General features: G+C 41.4%; 1 protein-coding gene across 1 annotated transcript in view; it reads right to left on the reverse strand.

The window, feature by feature from the left end:
* The window catches only part of EBF1 (early B-cell factor 1), a 403,442-nt gene that overhangs the window by 133,691 nt on the left and 246,883 nt on the right, over nucleotides 1–22,868 (reverse strand). The window contains exon 7 of the mRNA XM_011947685.1: nucleotides 11,419–11,500. Within this exon, the coding sequence (XP_011803075.1) occupies nucleotides 11,419–11,500 (82 nt within the window). The remainder of the gene's footprint in view (nucleotides 1–11,418; nucleotides 11,501–22,868) is intronic.

Consider the following 22,868-nt stretch of genomic DNA (forward strand, 5'->3'; position numbering starts at 1 on the left):
ACTATATACTGTATGATTCCAACCATACGACATTCTGGAAAAGGCAAAACTATGAAGACAGTGAAAAGATCAGTGGTTGCCAGGAGTCTGGGAGAAGAGAGGGAGGAATGGGTGAAGGATAGGGGATTTTTAGAGCAGTGAAACCATTCTGTATAATACTGTAATGATGCATATATTCATGTGTTTGTCCAAACCTATAGAATGTATACACAAACAGTGAACTCTAGTGTAAACTATAAATTGATTGATACTGATTTTTGAGACAGGGTCCTGCTGTCACCCAGACTGGAGTGCAGTGGTGTCATCTCAGCTTACCGCAACCTTCACCTCCTGGGCTCAAGTGGTCCTCCCATCTTAGCTCCTGAGTAGCTGGAACTAGAGGCATGCACCACTACACTCAGCTTTCTTTTTTTTTTTTTTTTTTGGTGAAAATAGTTTCACCATGTTGCCCAGACCGGTCTCAAACTCCTGGGCTCATGCGATCTACCCACCTCAGCCTCCCAAAGTGCTGGGATTACAGGCATGAGCCACCACACTCGGCCCACAAAACTATGGATTTTAATAATATATTAATATTGGCACATCAATTGTAACAAATATATCACACTAATGCAAGATGTTAATAATAAGGGAAACTGGGGGGTAGGGGATGGGGATGGGGTTGAGAGGGTATTATATTTCTGTAAACCTAAAACTGCTCGACAAAATAAACTCTCTATATTTTTTAAAAGGTACTGATCACACTTCTACCCTAAACCCCCTAAAGTCTACATTCTACATTCTACCTGTCAGCTGAACTACTTTGCAGACTCGTCAAATATTAGAGTCACAAGAGACCCCAGAGATCAGCTAATCTAGTGGCTCCCAAGTAAGAGTTTTTGACTGTAATAATGGGTAACATTATTGCAGAGAGGGAATCATAAAAGCATCCACAGTAAGTCTGCATACTGAAATATTCAGTTAACTTTCCCTTGTCTGGGACCCTATCAACTCCATATGGAAACTCTGGTTATCTCATCTACAAGAGAAGCTCTCAACTAGCAGTTTTACATGACTTTAAAGAACTCTAAAGAGAATGTGATTCTTAATAATGCAATTTGATTGAAAAATATGTCATCATAGGAGGTTCATAGGAGAAGATGATAAAAGGAGTCCTCAATGTAAGTTATGACAGTCCAGATTTGTCCAACACCTCCTTTTACAGCTTGGAAAACTAAGGTCCGGGAGTTTAAAACAACAACTTCAAGGTCATAGGACAAATTAAGAGCAAGGGAAGCCTGAAGGGAACCCTGCAGACTCAGAGTGCAGTTCTCACCCACTCCCAGTTCTGACCTTTCATTATTATTATTATTATTTTGTTTTTTTTGAGATAGAGTCTTGCTCTGTCGCCAGGCCGGAGTGCAGGGCGCAATCTCGGCTCACTGCAACCTCTGCCTCCCAGGTTCAAGCAATTCTCCTGCCTCAGCCTCCTGACTAGTTGGCACTAGAGGGGCGCACCACCATGCTCAGCTGATGTTTGTATTGACACTAGAGATGGTGTTTCACCATGTTGGCTATGATGGGCTCGATCTCTTGACCTCATTATCCATCCATCTTGGCCTCCCAAAGTGCTGGGATTACAGGTGTGAGCCAACACATTTGGTCTCTGGTTTTTCAATACACAGTCCTGGCTTATATCCTCTCTCTGGACTCTCCTCATATCTTCCAGTACAAATCTATGGTGCCTGTGTGACTGACTACAGTTTAAGTATTATTTACATAAAAATGGTCTGCAGCAGTTAGGTCTTTCTTAACTTTGTCCTTTAAAATATCCTTGACTGATATGGAATGCGATATTCTCAGAAATGTGCCTGATTGCTAGCTTCTATCTGGTTGAAAGATTCCAAATAACTCATTAAAAATTATGGAGGACGTGTGAACCTACAGGATGTCATGGAGTGGAACTGCTGGAGTAAAGGAGTGGTTAATGGAATTACATTCACACTTTAAGGCTTGAGGCAAAACTAGCTCTTAACAGGAAGACAAGAACGGACTCTTCTAAATCCTCAGATACACGTGCTAAACTAATTCAAATCTTTGGAAACTAGAATTAGCCTCTGTCTCCTGAACAGTGACACATGATAAACATGAAAAGCTCACAAGTGATCTGAACCTCATTCCTCCCTCTGTGGATCGGGATACTTTTGACAAGTGTTTAGGGTGTCATTGGTGTTTAACTGGTGCTGTCTGTGTGTGTGTCCTCATTGGCCATTTTAGGTAGGAATGAGACAAACAGGATTGTCATGTGTGCTCTGTAACGATGGGGCTATGGCATAGGGACACGGAAATCAGGAGCAAGAAAATGGCATATTGGTCAATGGCTCAGATTCCAGAGTCAGATGATCCTGAGTTTGATCCCCAGTCTCATCACTTACTTGCTTATATTCTTAGATGAGTCACTTAGTCACAGGAAGAAGTGGTGAGCCCACTATGTGCCTGCCATGTGCCAAACATTATTCTACACACTGAAGAAGCAACAATGAACAAAACCAATAAAGCATTTACCAAGCAGGAGTTTAGTCCTTACTGGGGACAGAGAGGGAGTCAGACAGTAATTAAGCAACAAAAGCAAATTTCAGATTGTGGTAAGTTCCAAGAAAAAATAAAGTATCTTCCACCTAGACGGTTCCTAGGTGGAAGATATTTTTAATCGGGTGATTAGGAAAGGCTTCTGTAAGGAAGTGATGAAAAAAAGGAATTGTTTTGTTTGTTTTAGAAGAAATGGGGTTTCACCATGTTAGCCAGGCTGGTCTCAAACTCCTGGCCTCAAGTGATCCACCTGCCTCGTACTCCCAAAGTGCTGGACTTACAGGTACAAGCCACCGTGCCCAGCCTGAAATCTGAATAAAAAATATCTGGCCGTTCAATGTGTCAGAAGAGTTTTCCAGGGAGACAGAAGAGAAAGTGCAAAGATCCTGAGACAGGAATGAATTTGGTGTATGTGGGGAAGAAAAATGAAGGAAGGCCAATGTGCTTGACAGGACCAAAGCCAACAAGAAAAAGTGGTAGAAAAATAAGTAAGATTATACATGTATAACACTTAATACAGTGTCTGACATATAACTAGAGCTCTACAAGTGACAACTTAATAAGTGGAAGAATATAAGGACAGCTTTTGCTGGTAAATCCCAATAACTATAGGTATCTTCAGAGCCAGCATCCATTGGCAATCACTGATCAAACCAAACACTTTTACATTCATCCTTTAATGTATTTTATATTTCCTTCAAAGGCAGCTGTACTTAGTGTAGAAATACATGTTCTCTAAGTGCAGAGCGACCACTCATCAAATGCTGTTTATAAAGATTCCTTCTCAGTGATGCACACTTTCTGCCAAGGCTCAGCATAAGGCTCATGCCAAGATACATATTTGCCCAATAAGCCATAATGGTTTAATATATCAGGTCGAAAATCCACCATTTATATTTACCATGTTATGTGAATTAATCCTGTATTCTGAAACTATCATTAGAGCTGCTTTCAGTATAATTAATCAGCATGGAGCCTCTTGAAATTATTCTGCATGAAGAAAGTGATCGCAGCTCAGGCCCCTAGCATTCTGTTGGTAGCGAATTTAATTGCAAGATGTGCTATTTGTCAAAACAATATAACAATGTAAGTACATCCAAGACAGGGGGTGGGAGTCAATGGAGGAGAAATAAAGGAGGGCATATTCTTATCCCTTTTATGTAAGTGTATTTAAAGCAGACGGAAACTGCAGAGGTCAGGCATGTATTTTAAGAATCCTCTAATCATTCCCTATGACATATGGATCCAGAGATACCATGGCTTCTGAAACAAACAGCAAGGTTCTCCAAAATTTCTAGAATTTACTCAAAAAGGCAGAGAGTTGCCTTTTAATGTCATAACTCATGTCATCATTTTTAAAAGCAAGACACATTTTTGGTGGGAATTTGGGATGAATAACCTGGTGGTTTCTCCTCTTTACTATCCAAATGACTAAGACATGAAGGAATATTGTTTGCCTCCTTAGATAAATATGAGGTAAACATGAGTTTTGTGTTTGCTCTTCCCTCTGCTCAGAACCCTCTCTGGCTCTTCCCAGGATGATTTATCCTTATTCTTGATCTCTGAACTTGAATGTCCTCACCTCAGAATGCTTTCCTGGTCACTTACTTTAAGAGAGGTTTTCCCCCTTCTCTACTAAAAAAATACAAAAATTAGCCAGGGGTGCTGGTGCATGACTGTAGTCCCAGCTACTCAGGAGGCTGAGGCAGGAGAATCGCTTGAACCCAGGAGGCAGAGGTTGCAGTGAGCCAAGATGGCGCCAGTGCACTCCAGCCTGGTAACAGAACCAAACTCTGTCTCAAAAAAAAAAGAGAGAGAGCTTTTCATCTCCCATCCCACACTGTTTTTCTCTCTCATAATGTCCTGTTTAATTTTCTTTATAGCAGAAGTTAGAATTTTTAATATTTGTAATTGTTAATTTGTACACATCTTCACTGTGGCAGCTGACGGCAATTATTCTGCTTACACCCATTTTCTTGTGTTCATGGGCTGCCCAGCTAGACCATACAAGCCTCCCTGTGGTTGTATATGACCATGTGACTGATTTCTAGCCAATGAAAATGAGAAAATTTGTAAGCCAAGGGTTTTAAAGAGCACATGGCACCCTTCATGTGCCCTTCTCCCATCAGAGGACTTGATAAAGACAGAGGATACTATAGAATAGGAGAGGCATAAAACAAAAGGATCCCAGGTCCCCAAATAACCTCAAGGACAATACCTGCTTGTCAACAAGGAACACCTGCCTTGTACCATTATATGAGCAAGAAATAACCTTCAGCTACAGGTGAGCCATTCAGTATTATATGGTCTATTTGCTACAAGAGCTAGTATCATCCCAAGAAGAATATAAGTTTCATTAGGGCAAAGACCTTATCTTTCTTGTTCATCATGATAGACTCACCACTTAGCACTTCAATAAATATTACTGAATGCATGCATGCATGCACATGTGCAGAACTATATCTTCTACTCACGTTCATATATAGTTATAGATCTAATATTTATATGTGAATATAGGTTTATAGCCAATGGAAAAACTTTATTGAAGAGATAAGATGAATTTAGAAATGTATACTTGACTTCAGTCTCCAGGTATTACGGTATCTACTGCAATGACAGCTTGAACCCGATTCTTGTTCTTCCCTTACCACCCTCATTCTGCCAGTCTCCAGAAGGAAAGCTACTGATAAAGATTTAAATCTTAAGGTTGAATTGTCTGACTCCTGTCAGTTAAAAACCAGACCGTGGCATGGTTTTAACATAGTCCTTTGACATTAGCATCTTTTTAGTGTCAAGATGAAGAAATGGGCTCGTTTAGTCATAAGTGGATTTCTCACTGTGTCATGAGCTATTTCCATCCCCAACTTGCTCCCCTTCTCTTTCCTCCAGCCTTCTTCATACTCACCAGTCCTGAACAAAGCCAGTATCCGCTGTTGTATTTAAGCAAATTTCTTACCCTAACCACAGCCTAGGGATTTCAAAAGAAAGCATCCATTGTAAATTAAAAAAAAAAAAAAAAAAAAAAAAAGATTGTGCCAGATTTTCTACAAGGTTTATTCCATACTGCCTTAAAGTATGAACACAGCCCAGCTCTGCAGAAAGTGATTAATTTCTTGAAAACACTAAGGTCACACTAATTGACATGACCTGTGTAATTAAGCAATCTCTGTTTACACAGCAGAAGCCCAGCCGCTGTGAAGCTGAGTTTGCTTGACAGAATGTCTTTCCATGTCAAGAGATCAACAACCTTTCTTATGTCCTCCTCAGTCACCTGCACAGGCCCCTGACTGCTGTTCAGAGCAGATGCGCTCCGGTGTTGCTATATGAAGATCAGGCTGGCCGGCAAGCATGCAAAGTGAGATGGAGGAAAGCAACGGCAGTGACCACTGCACAGATCCTGCTTAGGAGCGAAGAGAGGGCGTCTTCAGTCAGATGTGCCAGGACTCAGGTTTTCAGTATAACTGGTAAAAGCCACATTGACATGTAAGGAAGAGACCAGAGACTTTTTGTGCCAGAAAGACACTCTTTCACTCACCCTCAGAAGCAACAGAGACATAAAAATATTCGAAACCAGCCTCCCATTAGTGTGCTATGAGAAAAATGCTGAAAAGTGTATGTCTTATTCATAAGCAATCTTCAACCAATATCATTATGACACACACCTCTGTAGCCAGGACAGCTACAGCAAAGACTAATCCTCTTCGTCTTGGTTCGGTCTTAAGACTTGGGAAATGTAGTATGATTTCTTAGCAGACCACTCTGAGATGTCTTGGTGGCACTTTATTCATGCCCCATCTAGGTGAGGGGCTCTCTTGCCTTGCAGAACTGACCAAACCCCTTACAGGTTAAGTGAAGCTCACATTGCCTGCTAAATAATAGCTTGTTTTTCTAAAATCCCTGCAAGTAAAAATTGATAAACGCTGTAGCTGTACTCTGGAAAAATGTTCATGTTCCCTCACTTCCACACAACTCTACCCTCTGCATGAGGAACTTTGGTTGTGTGTCAACGTTCTTCATGCAGATGGCACCTTTAGGCTCTACTGGGACAAACACCTCTTTCGAAGATCCCTCTCAGGCTTTCCTGGGATTCCAGTACATATTTATGGGGGGTCATTATGCCTCTCAGATGTTACAAGATCTCCTTATAGCCTCACTAAATATCTGCTTACAGACTATGGACAATTTCTTTTTTGTTCCAAAACATCAGAAAATATCTGAGTCAGACTGCTTGGGTTATACCACTGCCTTACCATTTAGTAGCTGTGTGACTTTGGGTAAATTGCTTAACTGTTCTAAATCTGTTTCCTCATTTTTAAAACAGGAATAATCCACATTTCCATATTCTTAACAAGGGTATTTTGAAGATAAACATGATAACTCATGTAAAATACTTTGCATAATGCCTCTCACTAAAAAAGCACCAAATAAATGTTAGCTTTATCATCATCATCGCTATCAATATAAATATAAGCACATAAAGGTAAACACATGGACACATGCATTTATACACGTGAACATGGAACATGCTGAATATAGACACAGTCATCTTCCCAGCATTTAATGCAGTTAGGAATGAACCAAGACAGAGAACCTAAGAAGCTTGGGATGGAGGCAAAATAAACCAACAGAAAAACACCTGAGGATGACAGTGAGTTCAGTTTGGGGCTGACTGAGTTGAAGTTCCTGGAAATATCCAGCAGACATCTGGACAGTTAGATCTAAACCTGGGTGTCAGGTCTCAGATATTCTGATGCCAAAGTCCTCAATGCATAAATAGTGGTTAAGATGCTGTGAGTGGAGAAGATACTGGAAAGAGCCTATAAAATGGGAAAAGATCTGGACCTCAGAAGGAGACTAGGAGAACACCGACATTTATAGAAAGGCAAACAAATAGCATCCCTTGTAGGCAGTTCAGAATGAGCGACTGTTGTTACGTAATTCAAGAAAAAAAATGGATTCAAAAAGGGTGTAATGGCTGCCAGCATGAAATAATACAGAGAGAGGTAGGAGTGAATAGTCATGAAAGAGAGAAAGACTGAAGAAAAAATAAAAGGTTGGGTTAGAGAGATTTGAGGTTTTGCTTTAACTCTCGAGGCAATTCATCCATCCTCTAATTACACAAATATCTATGTGCCTGCATGCATGAAAGCCAATGTTGATTATGTAAAAATAATAAAGAAATGTATTAATGTATAGGGATACAAAATAAAATGTGTCCATGTTCATTCTGCCATGGGTTCCTCCATCCTCTTCTAGGCGGCAAAGAGTGGGTGATGGGAAACAAAGCAGGTTACACCTGAGATCCGATAAGGAATTTGTCATTGTTAATAAAGAAAGACATGGTTCATCTTTAACTCAAAAACTGACTCTATGGTGGCCAAGGTAGCTGCCCCTATTGATCTATTTTAGGACCCATTTGAGAATCACAGGCAAGAGCATTGTCAGTGTCAGAGTTCAGATAAATCATATTTATTTGAAAGACAGTATGGACTTTGTGCTGGGCAGCTCTCACGCTTAATCAAAGTGTGCACTTTTTGGGACAGTGGCACTGTCACCAGTAAGAGCTTGTCAGAGGTTATTAGATATAGGACTAACTCAGTAGTTCTCAGTCAGGGGCCATTTTGCCTCTTCCCTCTCCACCAGGGGACATTTGACAATGTCTGCAGATATTTTTGGGTGTCATGATTGGGAGGTAGATGTTCTCTACTAGCATCTACAGGGTAGAAGCCAGTGACACTGCTAAACATCCTATAATGCATGGGGGCATCCCCCACAATTCCCCTAAAAAAGGGTTATCCAGTCTAAAATGTTAACTGTGCCCAGGTTGAGAAACCCTAGACTGAACTCATGATCCATCTTCAGTTTATCACATAGATTTTCTCCAAAGGCATGCATTTGTATTTTATCACTTACAAATTAGCTATACACGCAAAATATTGCTTTCTTTCATATGCAGTGATATAAGCAGAATTGTCATTTTTACTCCATTTTACAGTTGAGGAAACTGAAGCGCCAAAGGATTATAAGACTTTCCAGATATCTATGTTGTGCCTCCTCATCTCAGTAGCCCTTCCACTAAACAAAGAATAACTATTCTGTTTGCAAAATAGAAGCTTTGTAGATGCTCTCAAAAATAATAGACTAAATTGGTTTCTCATCTTGTATAAGAGGTATATTTCTATAATTCAACCTTTTCAGACATTTTACCAGTAGGTTCCACATAGAAAAGAGAGCCCCTGGAAGTTCTACATGAATGCTCTTTAAGGTTCCCAATGTCATCAAAGTCCATCCCAAACTCTGCTGCCGTAAGAGGTACAGCAGAGTTAATCCTGGTATACATTAGGCATTAGACATGTTTATTAGACATACATTGTTTCATGCCCAGCTATACTTTGTTCCTAACCCAAGCTTTGGTCAAAAGAAATATAAGGCTCATGTCAAGACCAAAGAAAGCTACAAAACAGTTTATTCCAAACTTCCGCCTCATGTAGGGAGACCCTAAGCAACACACACTTATAGCACCACATGTGTGGTTTTGCCAGCTTAATTGCAAAGCTGACTCAAACATAACACAAAAAAATCCTCTATGGGAATGAGAACAAGAAGTTTGAAGTCAGAAGATGACCAGAGAAAATATTTTCCAAGAAACTAGAAACCTCCCCATTTCTGACTGGGCATGGTGGTTCACGCCTGTAATTCCAGCACTTTGGGAGGCTGAGACAAGTGGATCATGAGGTCAGGAGATCGAGACCACCCTGGCTAACATGGTGAAACCCTGTCTCTACTAAAAATACAAAAATATTAGCCAGGCATGGTGGCGGGCACCTGTAGTCCCAGCTACTTTGGAGGCTGAGGCAGGAGAATGGTGTGAACCCGGGAGGCGGAGCTTGCAGTGAGCCGAGATCACGCCACTGCACTCCAGTCTGGGCAACAGAGTGAGACTCCATCTCAAAAAAAAAAGAAACCTCCCCATTCTTGTGTGTCAAGACAAAAGGTGGTGAGGCCAAGATGATGATTTTAGAGAAATACCTCAGAATCTCAGGAGACATGACTTTTTTTCTACTGCATTTGTTCTTTAATGAGACTAGTAAGTCTCACCTCCTTAAAATAAATCATCTTGGAGACTAAGAGATATTGACATCCCCAATCAATGCTCAAGATCATCTTTCCTTTTTCCCATCAGAGAATGAAGGTGCAGCTAATATTTTTCAAGATCCTCTCAGAGATCATACATTTCAATCTACACTTAAAGCTGACTAAATATACTTAAAAGCATATTTTAAACACCATGCTGTTTCCCTGATGGACCATATGAGCATACATAAATGGATCGTTGCTCTGACAGGGAAACTAACATTGACCATGCAAATAATTTAGCCATGCCATCAGGTGGAGAGTAGCACAAGGGTCTAAAACTTTGCAACTCAAAGTGTGGGCCATGGCTTTGGCATCATGCAGGAGCTTGTTAGGAATGCAGAATTCCAGTCCCACCCCAGACCTCTATTAGCATTTTAAAAAGATCCTCAGGGGATTTTCAGCACTTTTAAGTTTGAGAAGCACCACGTCTAGACTCAACAACCTTTCCTAAAATCCAAGTACCATTTTGTGTCTTAGAAGTAAATGCGGCTGGGCACAGTGGCTCACAGGCCAGGCACAGTGGCTCACGCCTGTAATCTCAACACTTTGGGAGGCCAAGGCGGGCGAATCACAAGGTCAGGAGATCGAGACCATCCTGGCTAACTTGGTGAAACCCCGTCTCTACTGAAAATACAAAAAATTAGCCGGGCGTGGTGGCAGGCGCCTGTAGTCCCAGCTACTGGAGAGGCTGAGGCAGGAGAATGGTGTGAACCTGGGAGGCGGAGCTTGCAGTGAGCCAAGATGGCGCCACTGCACTCCAGCCTGGGTGACAGAGCAAGACTCCGTCTCAAAAAAAAAAAAAAAAAAAAAGAAGTAAATGCATTTGTTTGTGAGTCCTCTTCCCTTAGTAAATGTATAATTAAGGACATTTCTGAAACAGAACTGTTATCCATATCATTTTAGAGATGTTATGCTTCCTAACATCTCTGCTCATTTACAATAGGCAGCTACCACTAACAATTTCCATGATTGGAAGAGGTGAGCAGAGAGAAGCAAAGGAAGAGAAAACCATAATTGTAAAGCAGAGCAGTTTTACCAGTTGTAATCTTTACTGTTTTTGTTGTTGTTGTTGCTGTTTTGATTTTTTGGTGGGTGGTATAGGGTCTTACTCCGTTACCCAGGCTAGAGTGCAGTGGCATGATCTCAGCTGCAGCCTCCACCTCCTGGTTTCTAGTGATCTTCCTACCTCAGCCTCCCGAGTAGGTGGGACAACAGGCAAATTCACCACATCCAGCTAACTTTCGTATTTTTCTGTAGGGTTGGAGTTTCACCATGTTGGCCAGGCTGGTCTTGAACTCTTAACCTCAATCTGCCCACCTCAGCCTCCCAAAGTGCTAGGATTACAGGCATGAGCCACTGTACCCTGCCTCTTTATTCTTATGTGCTGGTTTTCTGCATACAAAATTTTAGGCAAAGAATTCATCATTTCTATTTCCTTTACTTAATCTTTGGGGGTTTAGGCGTGTGAGTCCATTCAGGAAGCCAAAACTAGACTCAAAGAACACCATTGTCACAACCAGTGAGCACAGGTGGTACAGTTTCCACTCTTCTATCTTCTAAACAACTCCTAGATTGCAGATACCTGGGGGACCCACGGCCTCAGCTGCTATTTGCCTCTGGGAAAACAATTACATATCTTCTGCCTAAGACTTTTTTATCCTGTCCTGATATTCATGCCGTTATTGAGATTCAAGAAAGACAAGTCAGACCCACCTGGAATCTCCGCATGTCACGTGGGTTTCCTGCATTCTTTAGGCAATTTTGGTTACATTTGAGGAAGAATTTCAAGAAGAACCTGTGAAGAAACAAATCATCATGGTTAGCATTTCGGTTTCTGACATGGGAGGGAAAAAAGAGGTAAGTCACCCCTGGGTTGTGCATTGGATTCTCTTTACATGTTTTCTGAAATATTCAGCATGGTGTTAGAGCCAGTATTTAATCTGTGGCCTTAGCCTTTGTTTTGTATCCACGCTGGACCTTCCTTATGACACAAACACTCTCAGCACTGCCAACAGATCTCACAGAGGAATTAAGCTCCAAGGAAATATTTTCACTCATACAGAGGGAAGGCTTTCATCATAATTTAAGATAGGTTCCAATTGGACATAACTGTCTGAGAATTACTCATGGTCCTCAACAACAACATGGAATTTAAGCCCTATAAACTCACAGATGATGAACTGGCAAATACATGGTGGATGAACACAAGGATTTGGTAAACATTTTTTATCTTAGTCTGTCAAGTAAAATGTTTCAATTAGTAGTACCCATGAGAAATAAGGAAAATTCACAAACTAAACTCCTTTGACTTCTTAAATAGCTCCTGAATGTTTTTTTTTTTTTTTAAACTGTCTGCTGTAGACAAGAGCTAGCTGTGACTGAATAAAGATTTTCCTGCCTCACTGCCACCTTGGTTTCTGAATTGTTTCTATAGTGAGATTCATGGGTTTTACTTGCTAGGGTGACCAAAGGTCCTAATTTGCCAAGAAAAATCCCAGTTTATACCAGCCATACTGGTGTATGTATTAATAGTGCCTACTTTAACTCTCAAAAATGTCTCAGTGTGGGTGATAAATTATATGGTCACCCTATAACTTTCTGAGTTATTTCTTATGTAATCATCACAGTTGTTAAAGTCTATCATGGAAAAGCAGCAGCTACTAAAAGTGTCATATTCAGGCAATCATGTCTGCCACCTGTAATTAAATCCTCTACCTGCCCAGGTTTGGGAAAAGAAGTATTTCCAAAGATACCTAAGTTTTGCCATCTCTTTTACTACCAGGCCTAGATGTGATGTGCTTGTGGATTTCAGGCCCAAAGGTTCCCTAAAAATATCAAAATGCATTAAAATGCTGGTCAACTGAATTCTTGTTGTAATTCAATTGTCTTCCGCTTTCTTCCACTTCAAGTCCACACTGGAGTAAAATCCCCACCTCAACACAAATAGATTATGAAGAACTATCACCCCATGATGCCTCAGTCTGAATTTGGCTCTGACTACAACGTCTGTCAATCATGTAACACTGGGGTCCTCTATAACAAGGGCACTACACGAAGATATACAGAGTTCAGCCAATTTCTGAACATGAAACTGAGAGAAGTCCCAGATGAATCCCTCTCCTCCCTGGTCTCTTAGAATCTGCCAAGATGGGAGTATGTTGTGGCAATCATTCTTTAGAGACAAACAATGGCTTTTTCAACCAAAAGAGTAACATTTAAAAATGCAAACATCTTCCTAAAATGACTTTTTAACACCACACAACATTTGACTGACCATCAATGAAAGCAGGCCTGTAAATAATCACTTGCCACTACTTTCAGATTCTCTCCACAGAAGCCAAAGTTGATCAACCTTTTGTCCAAGACAAATGGCTTACAGAATACTGCTGAAGCCCAGCTGTGTGAAACAAAATCCGATTTTGAGCTCCCCTTTCCCATTACCAAGACCCACGCTGTCCTTGCACAGGACAATCAGCCAGTCACTGATTCTTGCCCACTTTCAATATGATAGGTTTGGTACAGGAAGGGGATTGAGGGAGTGGCCCAAATCCTAAGTGCCTTTGCAATGTTTTATTGATCTGAGCTCTCAGAAGGCAAGTGCTGGGTAGTCCTGCTGATCTACCCAGCAGGGCTTTCAGAAACTATTTAATACAGTGGAGCTGATAGTTGTGATCCTATCTTGATGGGGTTCAATCCTATATCCATAGACACTGAAGACATGAAAACTGGCTGCTGCTTTCTAGAACAACCAGTTAGAAGGGCATATTTCTAAGCTACCTCGAGCACCAGGAGAGGGCTGATTATCACTAAATTGACAACAAGACTGGGTGTGATATGGTGAAAGGCCACAGTCATTAGAAACACCCAGAATAATGAGATTCATATCCTGACTCTGACAGGTACTGCCTGTGTGACTTTGGATAAGGAGCTGAACTTCTCTGCACCACACTTTCCTTATCTATAAACTGGTATAATAACAGGCCTTACTGTGTGGGGAAATTGTGAATAAGAGATAAGGCAGAGTAACACATACACGGTAGGTACGCTGATGGCGGCAGTCATAAGAAATGGCTTCCGTGTATTGGGAGCTTACCTTGTGCTCAGTTCAATGCTAAGAACAAATCCATTTTCTCATACAACCCTCCTAAGTAACCTCTGCTATTAATCCCATTTTATAGATAAGGAAACTGAGATTCAGAGAAGTGAAATAACTTGCCCAAAAGCTAGGAAGGCACCTCTGGACTCCCCAAAAAGGAAAATTAATTGAATTACTCAGCAGGATCTGACTCATCTATAAGAGGATATAAAATTTTTTAAAAATCATCCCTGCATACATAGTGCCCAGCATAAGACCTAGAACCGAGTGGGTTTTCAGTAAGTACTTGCTCAACTAAATGTAGTCTAGGCTCTCCAAGGGATAGAAATGAGGGCGTTTTTACAGTAAAGACAGCAGTAGAGTATACTGGGCAAGAGCTTGCATTGGAGCTAAGACAAGCCTGGGTAAATTTCAACAATTCCCTGAACCTCAGTGTTCAATTCAAATTCAGACAGTGTAGCTCCAGAGACTGTACTCTTAACCATCATGATGCAGTAGTTTTAGTAATGACAGAAGTAGTGCAGTAATGATGTTAATACTAATTGTACCATTGATAGCAATCGTACTATAACAGCAATTTTGCTAATAAGAGTAAATAAGACTAATCAAACTACTAAGAGTAATTATTAGTATCATGATTTCCACAAACAATAGCAATGTGAACATGATGGAGGTAGACATCATTGCCATTCTCCCTCCAGAGGGGCCCCGGCTTGCTTCCCCAGGGTTAGTAATATTTGCCGCCTGTGTGTGTTTAAGCCATTTGAGCCCAGACCCGACAGCCAGATTCAGGTTGTGCTAGAAGGAGCTGTCAGCACACCCTCTGACTTCTTCAAGTCAGACAACTGCTAGCCACCATGAGGGGGTCCATCTGGTGCCAAAATGAATTTTGAAAGACAGGCAAACAGGACACCAGCTCTGCCAGGGAGAAACAGAATCAAGGGAGCAGGGGATCTTCTGCCTCAAAGATGAGCCGGGGCAGGGCGCCTGTCAGCAGCCCATCGTTAGCACAAAAGCTATGCCGGGCACACACCAGATCTCTGTTACCCTAAGCTGGCCTGTCACTTGGCATGCTGGCAGAGTCCCCCGCCTGCCCCCTCAACAGTGGATCACTTGCTGAAATTGAAAGCTTGACCATCTGTCGTGGGGAAGACACGGCCGTCAACTGGTGCCTGAGGCCTCACACAAGCCCTTATGTGGCAAAGACGCTCTGAAGGGCCAATTCTTTTGGGGAAAGCCAACCCTACCCCAGAGGGAGCCTCAGAAATTCTTTCAAAGTTTTCCCCTAAGTAAAAGCCAAGGGCCTGACCCTTTTGGATTACACTTCCTTAAAGGAACTGAGAGGAGTTAGAAGGAGGAGTTAAAAATATCCCCACTGAGAGACAGACATGGCACACGAATTTGGGGGATGACTTATCAGGCTAAGTTTATAAGGCCTTTGTAAACCAGGGGACACGTGCACGTCTGCTGGCCTACGGAGAAGATCTCAGATTCCGAGGGGGCTTTTAACAAAGTGGAGGTTATTGTAACTCAAAACCTCACTTTTGTCTAATGAATTGCCGCATTTTGTGAGGCAGGTGTGTTTGATAAAGTGTTGTCAGGAGAAAAAGTGTGGCAGCCTTACCCCAACTGTGGGAAACTGACCCGCAGCAGGACAAAGCCCCTATTGACCCTGTAGAGTTCCAAGGAGTTCCATAAACTCCAGGAAACAGCCTGACCAGGATCAAACTCCTTTTTAACTCAAGTCTTTATTTTTTTTTTATTTTATTTTTTTTTGAAGGGGGAGGGAAGGAGGTAACGAGAAACTCAACATCTTTCTGTTAACTTTCAGTACGAATAATATCTTGTGTTCATGTAATGCGTTAATTATTCAGAGCACTTATATTCCCAATATTTCACTAAATCTTCATGGAATTTCTATAAATTAGGCACACCAGGAATTATCAAAGCCATTCGAAAGGCAAGAAAACAAAGACAACAAAATTAAGGGATTTATCTACAGTCAACAACCAATCTCGTAAATTGACCAAAGGACTAGTCATGGTTTGTGTTTTCCATGAACTCTAGCATTTTATAAGTGATCTTAACCATCACTTAATCTAACCTCATCCTTTTGCCTGTGAGAAAAATGAGATATCAGAAGACATGACAATATTCACGTAGTTAATAATGAATATCAGAGCTGGAACAGTAATCCACATGTCCTGATGTCTAGTTATATGATTTTCCCAACATAATATTAAGTCTCGCTCAGTCGCCCAGGCTGGAGTGCAGTGGTGCGATCTCGGCTCACTGCAAGCTCCGCCTCCCGGGTTCAGGGCATTCTCCTGCCTCAGCCTCCCGAGTAGCTGGGACTACAGGCGCCGGCCACCACGCCCGGCTAATTTTGTTTTGCATTTCTTAGTAGAGACGGGGTTTCACAGTGTTAGCCAGGATGGCCTTGATCTCCTGACCTCGTGATCCGCCCGCCTCGGCCTCCCAAAGTGCTGGGATTAGAGGCGTGAGCCACCGCGCCCGGCCATGCCTGCGCTCTTAAACTGTTTAGTCTACTACCTCCAATAGGAAAGTGACAGTCATAAAACCAAAAGTGACATCCTATTAAAAGTTGTATTTAGGTTCATCAATCAGGCCAGTGTAGGACATGAGCCCATCATGGAACTAACTGAAGCCAACACAAACATTTATAGAACAAAATTGCTTATTCAATGACATACCTGTACCACCTTTTACCAACCAACAGATATTAGTATCTAGTTTGACTAGTTTCCATGTGACCAGCATGGTACTCAAGACCAAAAGGCACCTCTGGACTCCCCAAAAAGGAAAATTAATTGAATTACTCAGCAGGATCTGACTCGTCTACAAGAGGATATAAAATTTAAAAAAAATCATCCCTGCATACATAGTGCCCAGCATAAGACCTAGAACCGAGTGGGTTTTCAGTAAATACTTGCTCAACTAAATGGAGTCTAGGGACTCCAAGGGATAGAAATGAGGGCGTTTTTACAGTAAAGACAGCAGTAGAGTATACTGGGCAAGAGCTTGCATTGGAGCTAAGACAAGCCTTAAATTTCAACAATTCCCTGAACCTCAGTGGCTTCATTAAAACATGAGAATAATAGTACCTCTCTCCTAGGATCACTACGCAGCTTTCACCATAATTCTAGCTTTACTCCTTAATTAATTGGGTGACTTTAGATAAATTATTTAACCTCTCTGTGCCTCAATTTTTTCATCCGTAAGATGGGAGGAACATTAGAACCTACTTTAAAGAGTTAAGAGAATTAAATGAGCTAACATACATGGAGTGTTGAAATAGTACCTGCCATAGAGGAAGTGATAATTCTTTTCAGCATCATTTATCCCTGGCAACTGCTCACTGCCTAGCACTCAGAGATGTTGAGATTTTCAGATACAGAAAGTATTCTTCTCTCTTTAAATGTTAAGGTCAAGAAAAGAAGCAAAGACCTATGTGCCCAATGAGAACTATAGGTTTCACTGAATGACCTACAAAAAAGAAGAAAAAAAAAAAAGGAAGAAGAAACAACCACCAAAGAAAGATAATAATGACTACAGCAGCTTTACCCAAAGGCTAAGACACATAAAGGAAAGGGGTAGTGCCTTAAATCATGGAGGACTCCAGCTAGTCAGAACTGAAGGGCACACACAGAAAAACTGCCCATTAGGCAACAGCTTGTACATCATTAATTATTATGCAAAGCATTGCAATCAATCTGGGCTGAGCAGGTTGAGTTTTTACCTCCCCCAACCCAAATTCTGAAAAATCACGTTTGGATTTTTGCAGCTGCTCTCATAATGTCCATGCTGGACAGGAAAAGCATCAAGGCATGCCTAAACCGAGACATAAAACCCCCATTTGCAATCTTAAGGCTCCTCGAAAGTTTCTCTTGACTTATGCCTGCAGATGGTTATGTGGCAGATGATCCTTCCCGAAGATATTCAGGACACGGAGACTTGCTCTGGCCCAATGCAGGAAACAGCTATGTGGAAACAACTGTGGGGTCCTTTCTATGTGAAGTCCAAGCTGTTCCCACCCCACACACTGGAGGGTAGACAGCAAAATGCCTCATGACTAAAAGGACCTCTTTGGAAAAGTTGTTTCCATAGACCGCACCATCACCTTTGCTTTGAAAAAGAAATGCAGAACCTCTTGCATCCATGACCAAGCCTACTGCCCAGAAATAACCAAGGAAGTCTTTCTAAGTCTATAAGGATTCCTTCTCAAATTGAAAATATTGAACCAAAAAGCACCTATCCCTACCCAGCCCACCTGAGCTGCCAGGGGCTTTCTCTGAAATGTCACTACCTCTTGGTAGCCTTCAAAGACACAGAGCTCCATGAAGAAGTAAACAAGAGTTTCACAGCCCTGAAAAATGGATCTCCCTTGCAACAGAGTAGGCCAAAACAGAAGGAGAAAACTCTATTTTCAATGTCAAAGAAAGCGTTTTGGTTCCTAGCACACAGAAGTAATTGTAGAGTACAGTTCATCCATGTGAAAATCTGATACCCATAAGGCTGCCAAAATCCCAGGATGCCACAAGGGCAGGCTGAGGAGGCCGAACCCATGTAAGGGTAAAGGTTGCTCACTGCCGGGCTGACTTCCTCTCCTTTTCTGATATTGACATGCATTCCTGAGACAGACCCTCTTTGACTTAAGCACCGATCACTCTGTTTGAGAGGTGGGGTGGGCAGAAAGGGGAGGAATAAGATCCTGGGGGGAATTCTGCACAGATGAAGCAAATTCTCTCCTCTCTCCCAGCAGTGGAGGGTGGAATGGTACCGAGTTGTGGCACTATCTTGGGATCCCAGGGGGAGAGCATGTGGCTGCCCCTATTCTTGGCCACTGACTTCAAGAAGTTTACCTTTTCCACTGGCCAAGGTCCTTTAGATCTTGGGCATTTCTGGAAAGTGTTCTCAGCCTGAAGGGATGAACATGATCAACCTGAAAAGCATTCATTACCTCAGAGCTCAGAGTATGCCCTTGAGGGAAGGGCATCATTCGTGGCAAGAATTTAAAAAAAAACAAGATGGTGTTCTCATAGCACAGCAGCCAATGAAATAATTTAAAAATAGTTTTAAGGAAAAGGACCCACTCCACACAGGTCTCCCCATACTAGAAGTCAGATCTGAAAGGCAGGAAAAAGGCTTGAGACAGTGAATAGGTAGAGGACAGGACAACCAACCAGTGGCCAATGGGGAAAGAAAAAATTACAATTTCTTAGAAATGACACAGAGAAGGGAGGTTAGAGCAAGGGTGCTGTAGCTTAACACTGACTTCTGGCTACCTGGCCCAACTTACTCCCCTCGCAAGGTCTGACTGGAAATTTAAGAGAGAAAGAATTCTACATTCATGTGTAGTAGAGAAGATGTTTATCCTCAGGGATGCTCTTTTACACAGATTACTCAAATGCCAAGTGTTTCTTGCCAAAACATAGTAAGGTGCAAACTCTGGCCCTAGGCAGACATTTGAAGTCATCTTAGTGATTTGAAATGAGGCAGATCACAAAATCAAGAGTCTGTCTGTCCTTCTTGGAACTGGAGACAGACTGAGGACACATTTGTTTTAAACTGTTTCCATTGCAAGGAACCCAATTTCTACTGGGAATCATTGCCACAGAGTTCCTGCAGACTTAGGGACAGATTTTGAGCAAAGGTATCAGGCCTTGCACTTCTGGGTTACTGGTGCAAATCTTTCCCCAAGCTGAAAAGGATGCACAGGCAGGTGGCAACTTTGCTTCAGTAACAGCGACCCACCCCACAAAGCCAAGCATAAAAAATGAGGCAGGAGGAGCCTCAGCTCCTCAACTTAGCAGTTAATACAACAAACACAAGCACTACAACATGTGTAAGGCCCTGTCCTGAGTGCTTTGTGTGTATTAATTTATTTACTCTGCACAACAGTCCTATGAGATTCTACTTCTTTTCTCATTTTACAGATAATGCTACCGAGAGATAAGGTAATTTGCCCAAGGTTTCACATCTAGTAACAAGTGTTGAATGTAGACAGTTTGACTCCAAAGCCCACATCCATTAAACTATATTCTTTACATGATATATATATATACACACACACATACACACACACATATATCACAGGAGTGTGGATCATTGACCATATCTGGCTATATTCTTAGTATCATCACCAGACTCATTTGAAATTACAACTGAAGCCAGCATAATCATTTCACTAGAAATGCCATCACTTTCACTAGATTATAGCCAGTTATAGATTTTAATATTTTTTGATTTTGCTCCCAACCACTCTCACCCTATTTGTGATCCCTCAAATGCATTTTAACCATAATGAAAGACCAGTGGGTGATCTGGTAACAGAACCAACCCAAATATTGAGAACAATGGCCAAAACAAAACCAATGTAACCTGGTTCTCTTGGGAAGAGTCAATGAACATCAACGTAAGGATTAAATTATACTATATGTAGTTATGATTGTCATCAGTCACTACCTTTGAATGTCTTTCATGCAGAAAGCCAGAGGTTGAAAACGAAAGGCTTTTAATATCTCTTTGTTCAATACACATGTGTTTAGCATTTTAAAGCAGATTCATTTAGAATCTCATGTTAGAATTTCACTTTTCCCTTCTAAGGACTCAGAGGGTTTCGATATTAACTTCCCCTGTGGAGGTGACAGATGTCAGAGAGAGATCAAGCAGTTCAAGTCCACAGTAACTGAGGCATACAGTTCTGCCTGGATGCTCAACTTATGATTCTTTTCAAGACTTCATAAAGTACAAATGTTCATTGTCACACATTTATTCACTTACTCAACCAACAGACCTTTCCAGAGAGTCCAATATGTACTGATTCTTCTCACTCAATACCAATTTTACTAAGAGCACCATGACTTTGATTCAAGTTTTTCTCCAAAAGAAAAATAAAAAAGAAGACAACTCCTTACATTCAAATTCCCAGGAAAACTTTTGACTCTTAGGATGATAGAGTATTCGAGTAATTGCCAAGGAAGACTAAAAACTTTTAAAATATTAATCTGTTGTGGGTGTTCTGGCAGGGGCTGGATCAGTGAATCTTTCAAAGTTCCTAATAATGCCAAGAATGTGCTCTCCTACTCTTCACCTTTCAGCATTCTTTAAGTTACACTGAGCTACATTGTGCCCTGAACATGAAATCTCCTTCCTGCCTTCACCATAGGCTGCCTCCCTGGATCTGAAATGCCTCCCTCACTCCCACACCATCTCAGCTTCCCATCATCCCACTTATCCCTCCAGGTGCGATATAAATGTACTAAGCCCATGAAACCTTCCCAGATACCCGGAGCTAGAATTAATCCCTGCCACCTACACTCTGTTACAGCATTTGTCGCACTTGGTCTTCACTGCAAGGCCTGCAGTTGCTCGTATAATGGTCTGCTCCTCCATGACACCACCGACTTCTGATAGTGCCTTTCCATTCCCGACAGCTCCCTGCACAGGTGTAATACACAGCTGACTTAAACTAGCTGCAAATATTAATGAGGGTTAGCTTTGAATTATAGCACAAAGATTATGTCTTTCTTCTATATTTTCTGAATTTTCTATGAATACACACTACTTTAATGAAATAAACAACTGCATTGTAAAACTTGAAGTGATTATCATTCAGCACAGAACCTAGGGATGTTGGCCCCATTCTACAAGGAATAAATTAGGAACTAAAGATTATGAGTGGCTTTCTCAAAGTCTCTATGCTCTAAGGTTTACCATTTTACTCAAATGTGAACAGTTAAGAGCTATCCATCTCACACTCTGTAAAATGTAGATCATTTATTCATTTCATATTGCATAATTCATACATAAGTATCAACTGGGAAGGCTCCACACCATTGGTGTCCTTAACTTCCTACTTAATATTTTAAACTTTGGTGCTGAGAAATTTTTATCTCTAAGTTAAACCTGGCATTTTTTCCCCAACATTCGTGTGTAACCCAGAGGAACAAAAGGCCATGTAACTAAAGTCTGTTTAGTTCCTTCACCAAAATTCTACAGATCATTCTGCTGACTTTTGTTGAAACCCTTACTTAAAACTCTTAGTGATTTACTATTTCTTTATTCAGCCTATTTTCTTAGGTTATCTATTTATTCAGTCTGTCCTTCATTCAATAAGTATTTACTAAGCACCTACTTTGCACCAAAGAGAAGGCATACAACAGATAACCCAGTCCCTTCCCTTGTGAAAGTTCACTGAAGTACAGTTCTCAGGCTGTCTTCATCAGAATTACCTGGGAAACTTGCCCTGGTAAAGAGAAACCAGGAACTCTATGCAAATTTCTGTACATACTCTTTCTTGTCCACTTGGACCAGTCCACTTGGACCAGAGGGGCATTCGAAGAATTTTGATGCACACTAAAGTCTGAAAATTGATAGCTAGTTGATTCTTAAAATTAACAATAATACCAATACTATATGATAAGTGAAATGATGGAGCTATATGCCAGAAATCGTGAATTGCCTGGGCATCTCATCATGTGTAATTGAAATTCAGCATAAAAACTTAAGTCAGGCCGGACTCAGTGGCTCACGCCTGTAATCTTAGCACTTTGGGAGGCTGAGGCACCTGGATTGCTTGAGGTCAGGAGTTTGAGACCAGCGTGACCAACATGGTGAAACCCCATCTCAAAAAAAATCCTTTGGTCAAAACATTGCTGAGTAGAAATAACAATAAAATTTCCCTACCCATCCTCTCTTATCCCAGTTCAAGCTGCAGGGAAAGGAAAAGGTTCCTAGCCAGACATGATGGCTCATGCCCATAATCCCCACAATTTGGGAGGCAGGTGGAGCACTTGAAGTCAGGAGTTTGAGACCAGCCTGGCCAACATGGTGAAACTAAAAATACAAAAATTAGTCTCTACTAAAAATACAAAAATTAGCCAGGCGTGGTGGTGCACACCTGTAATCTCAGCTACTCAGGAGGCAGAGGCAGGAGAATCATTTGAACCCAAGAGGTGGAGGTTGCAATGAACCGAGACTGGGTGACAGAGTAAGACTTTGTCAAGAAAGGGAAGAAGAAAAGGGAAGGAAAGGGAAAGGAAGG

The sequence above is a fragment of the Colobus angolensis genome, unplaced genomic scaffold, assembly GCF_000951035.1.
Source record: "Colobus angolensis palliatus isolate OR3802 unplaced genomic scaffold, Cang.pa_1.0 Scaffold27, whole genome shotgun sequence".
Lineage (NCBI taxonomy): Eukaryota > Metazoa > Chordata > Mammalia > Primates > Cercopithecidae > Colobus > Colobus angolensis.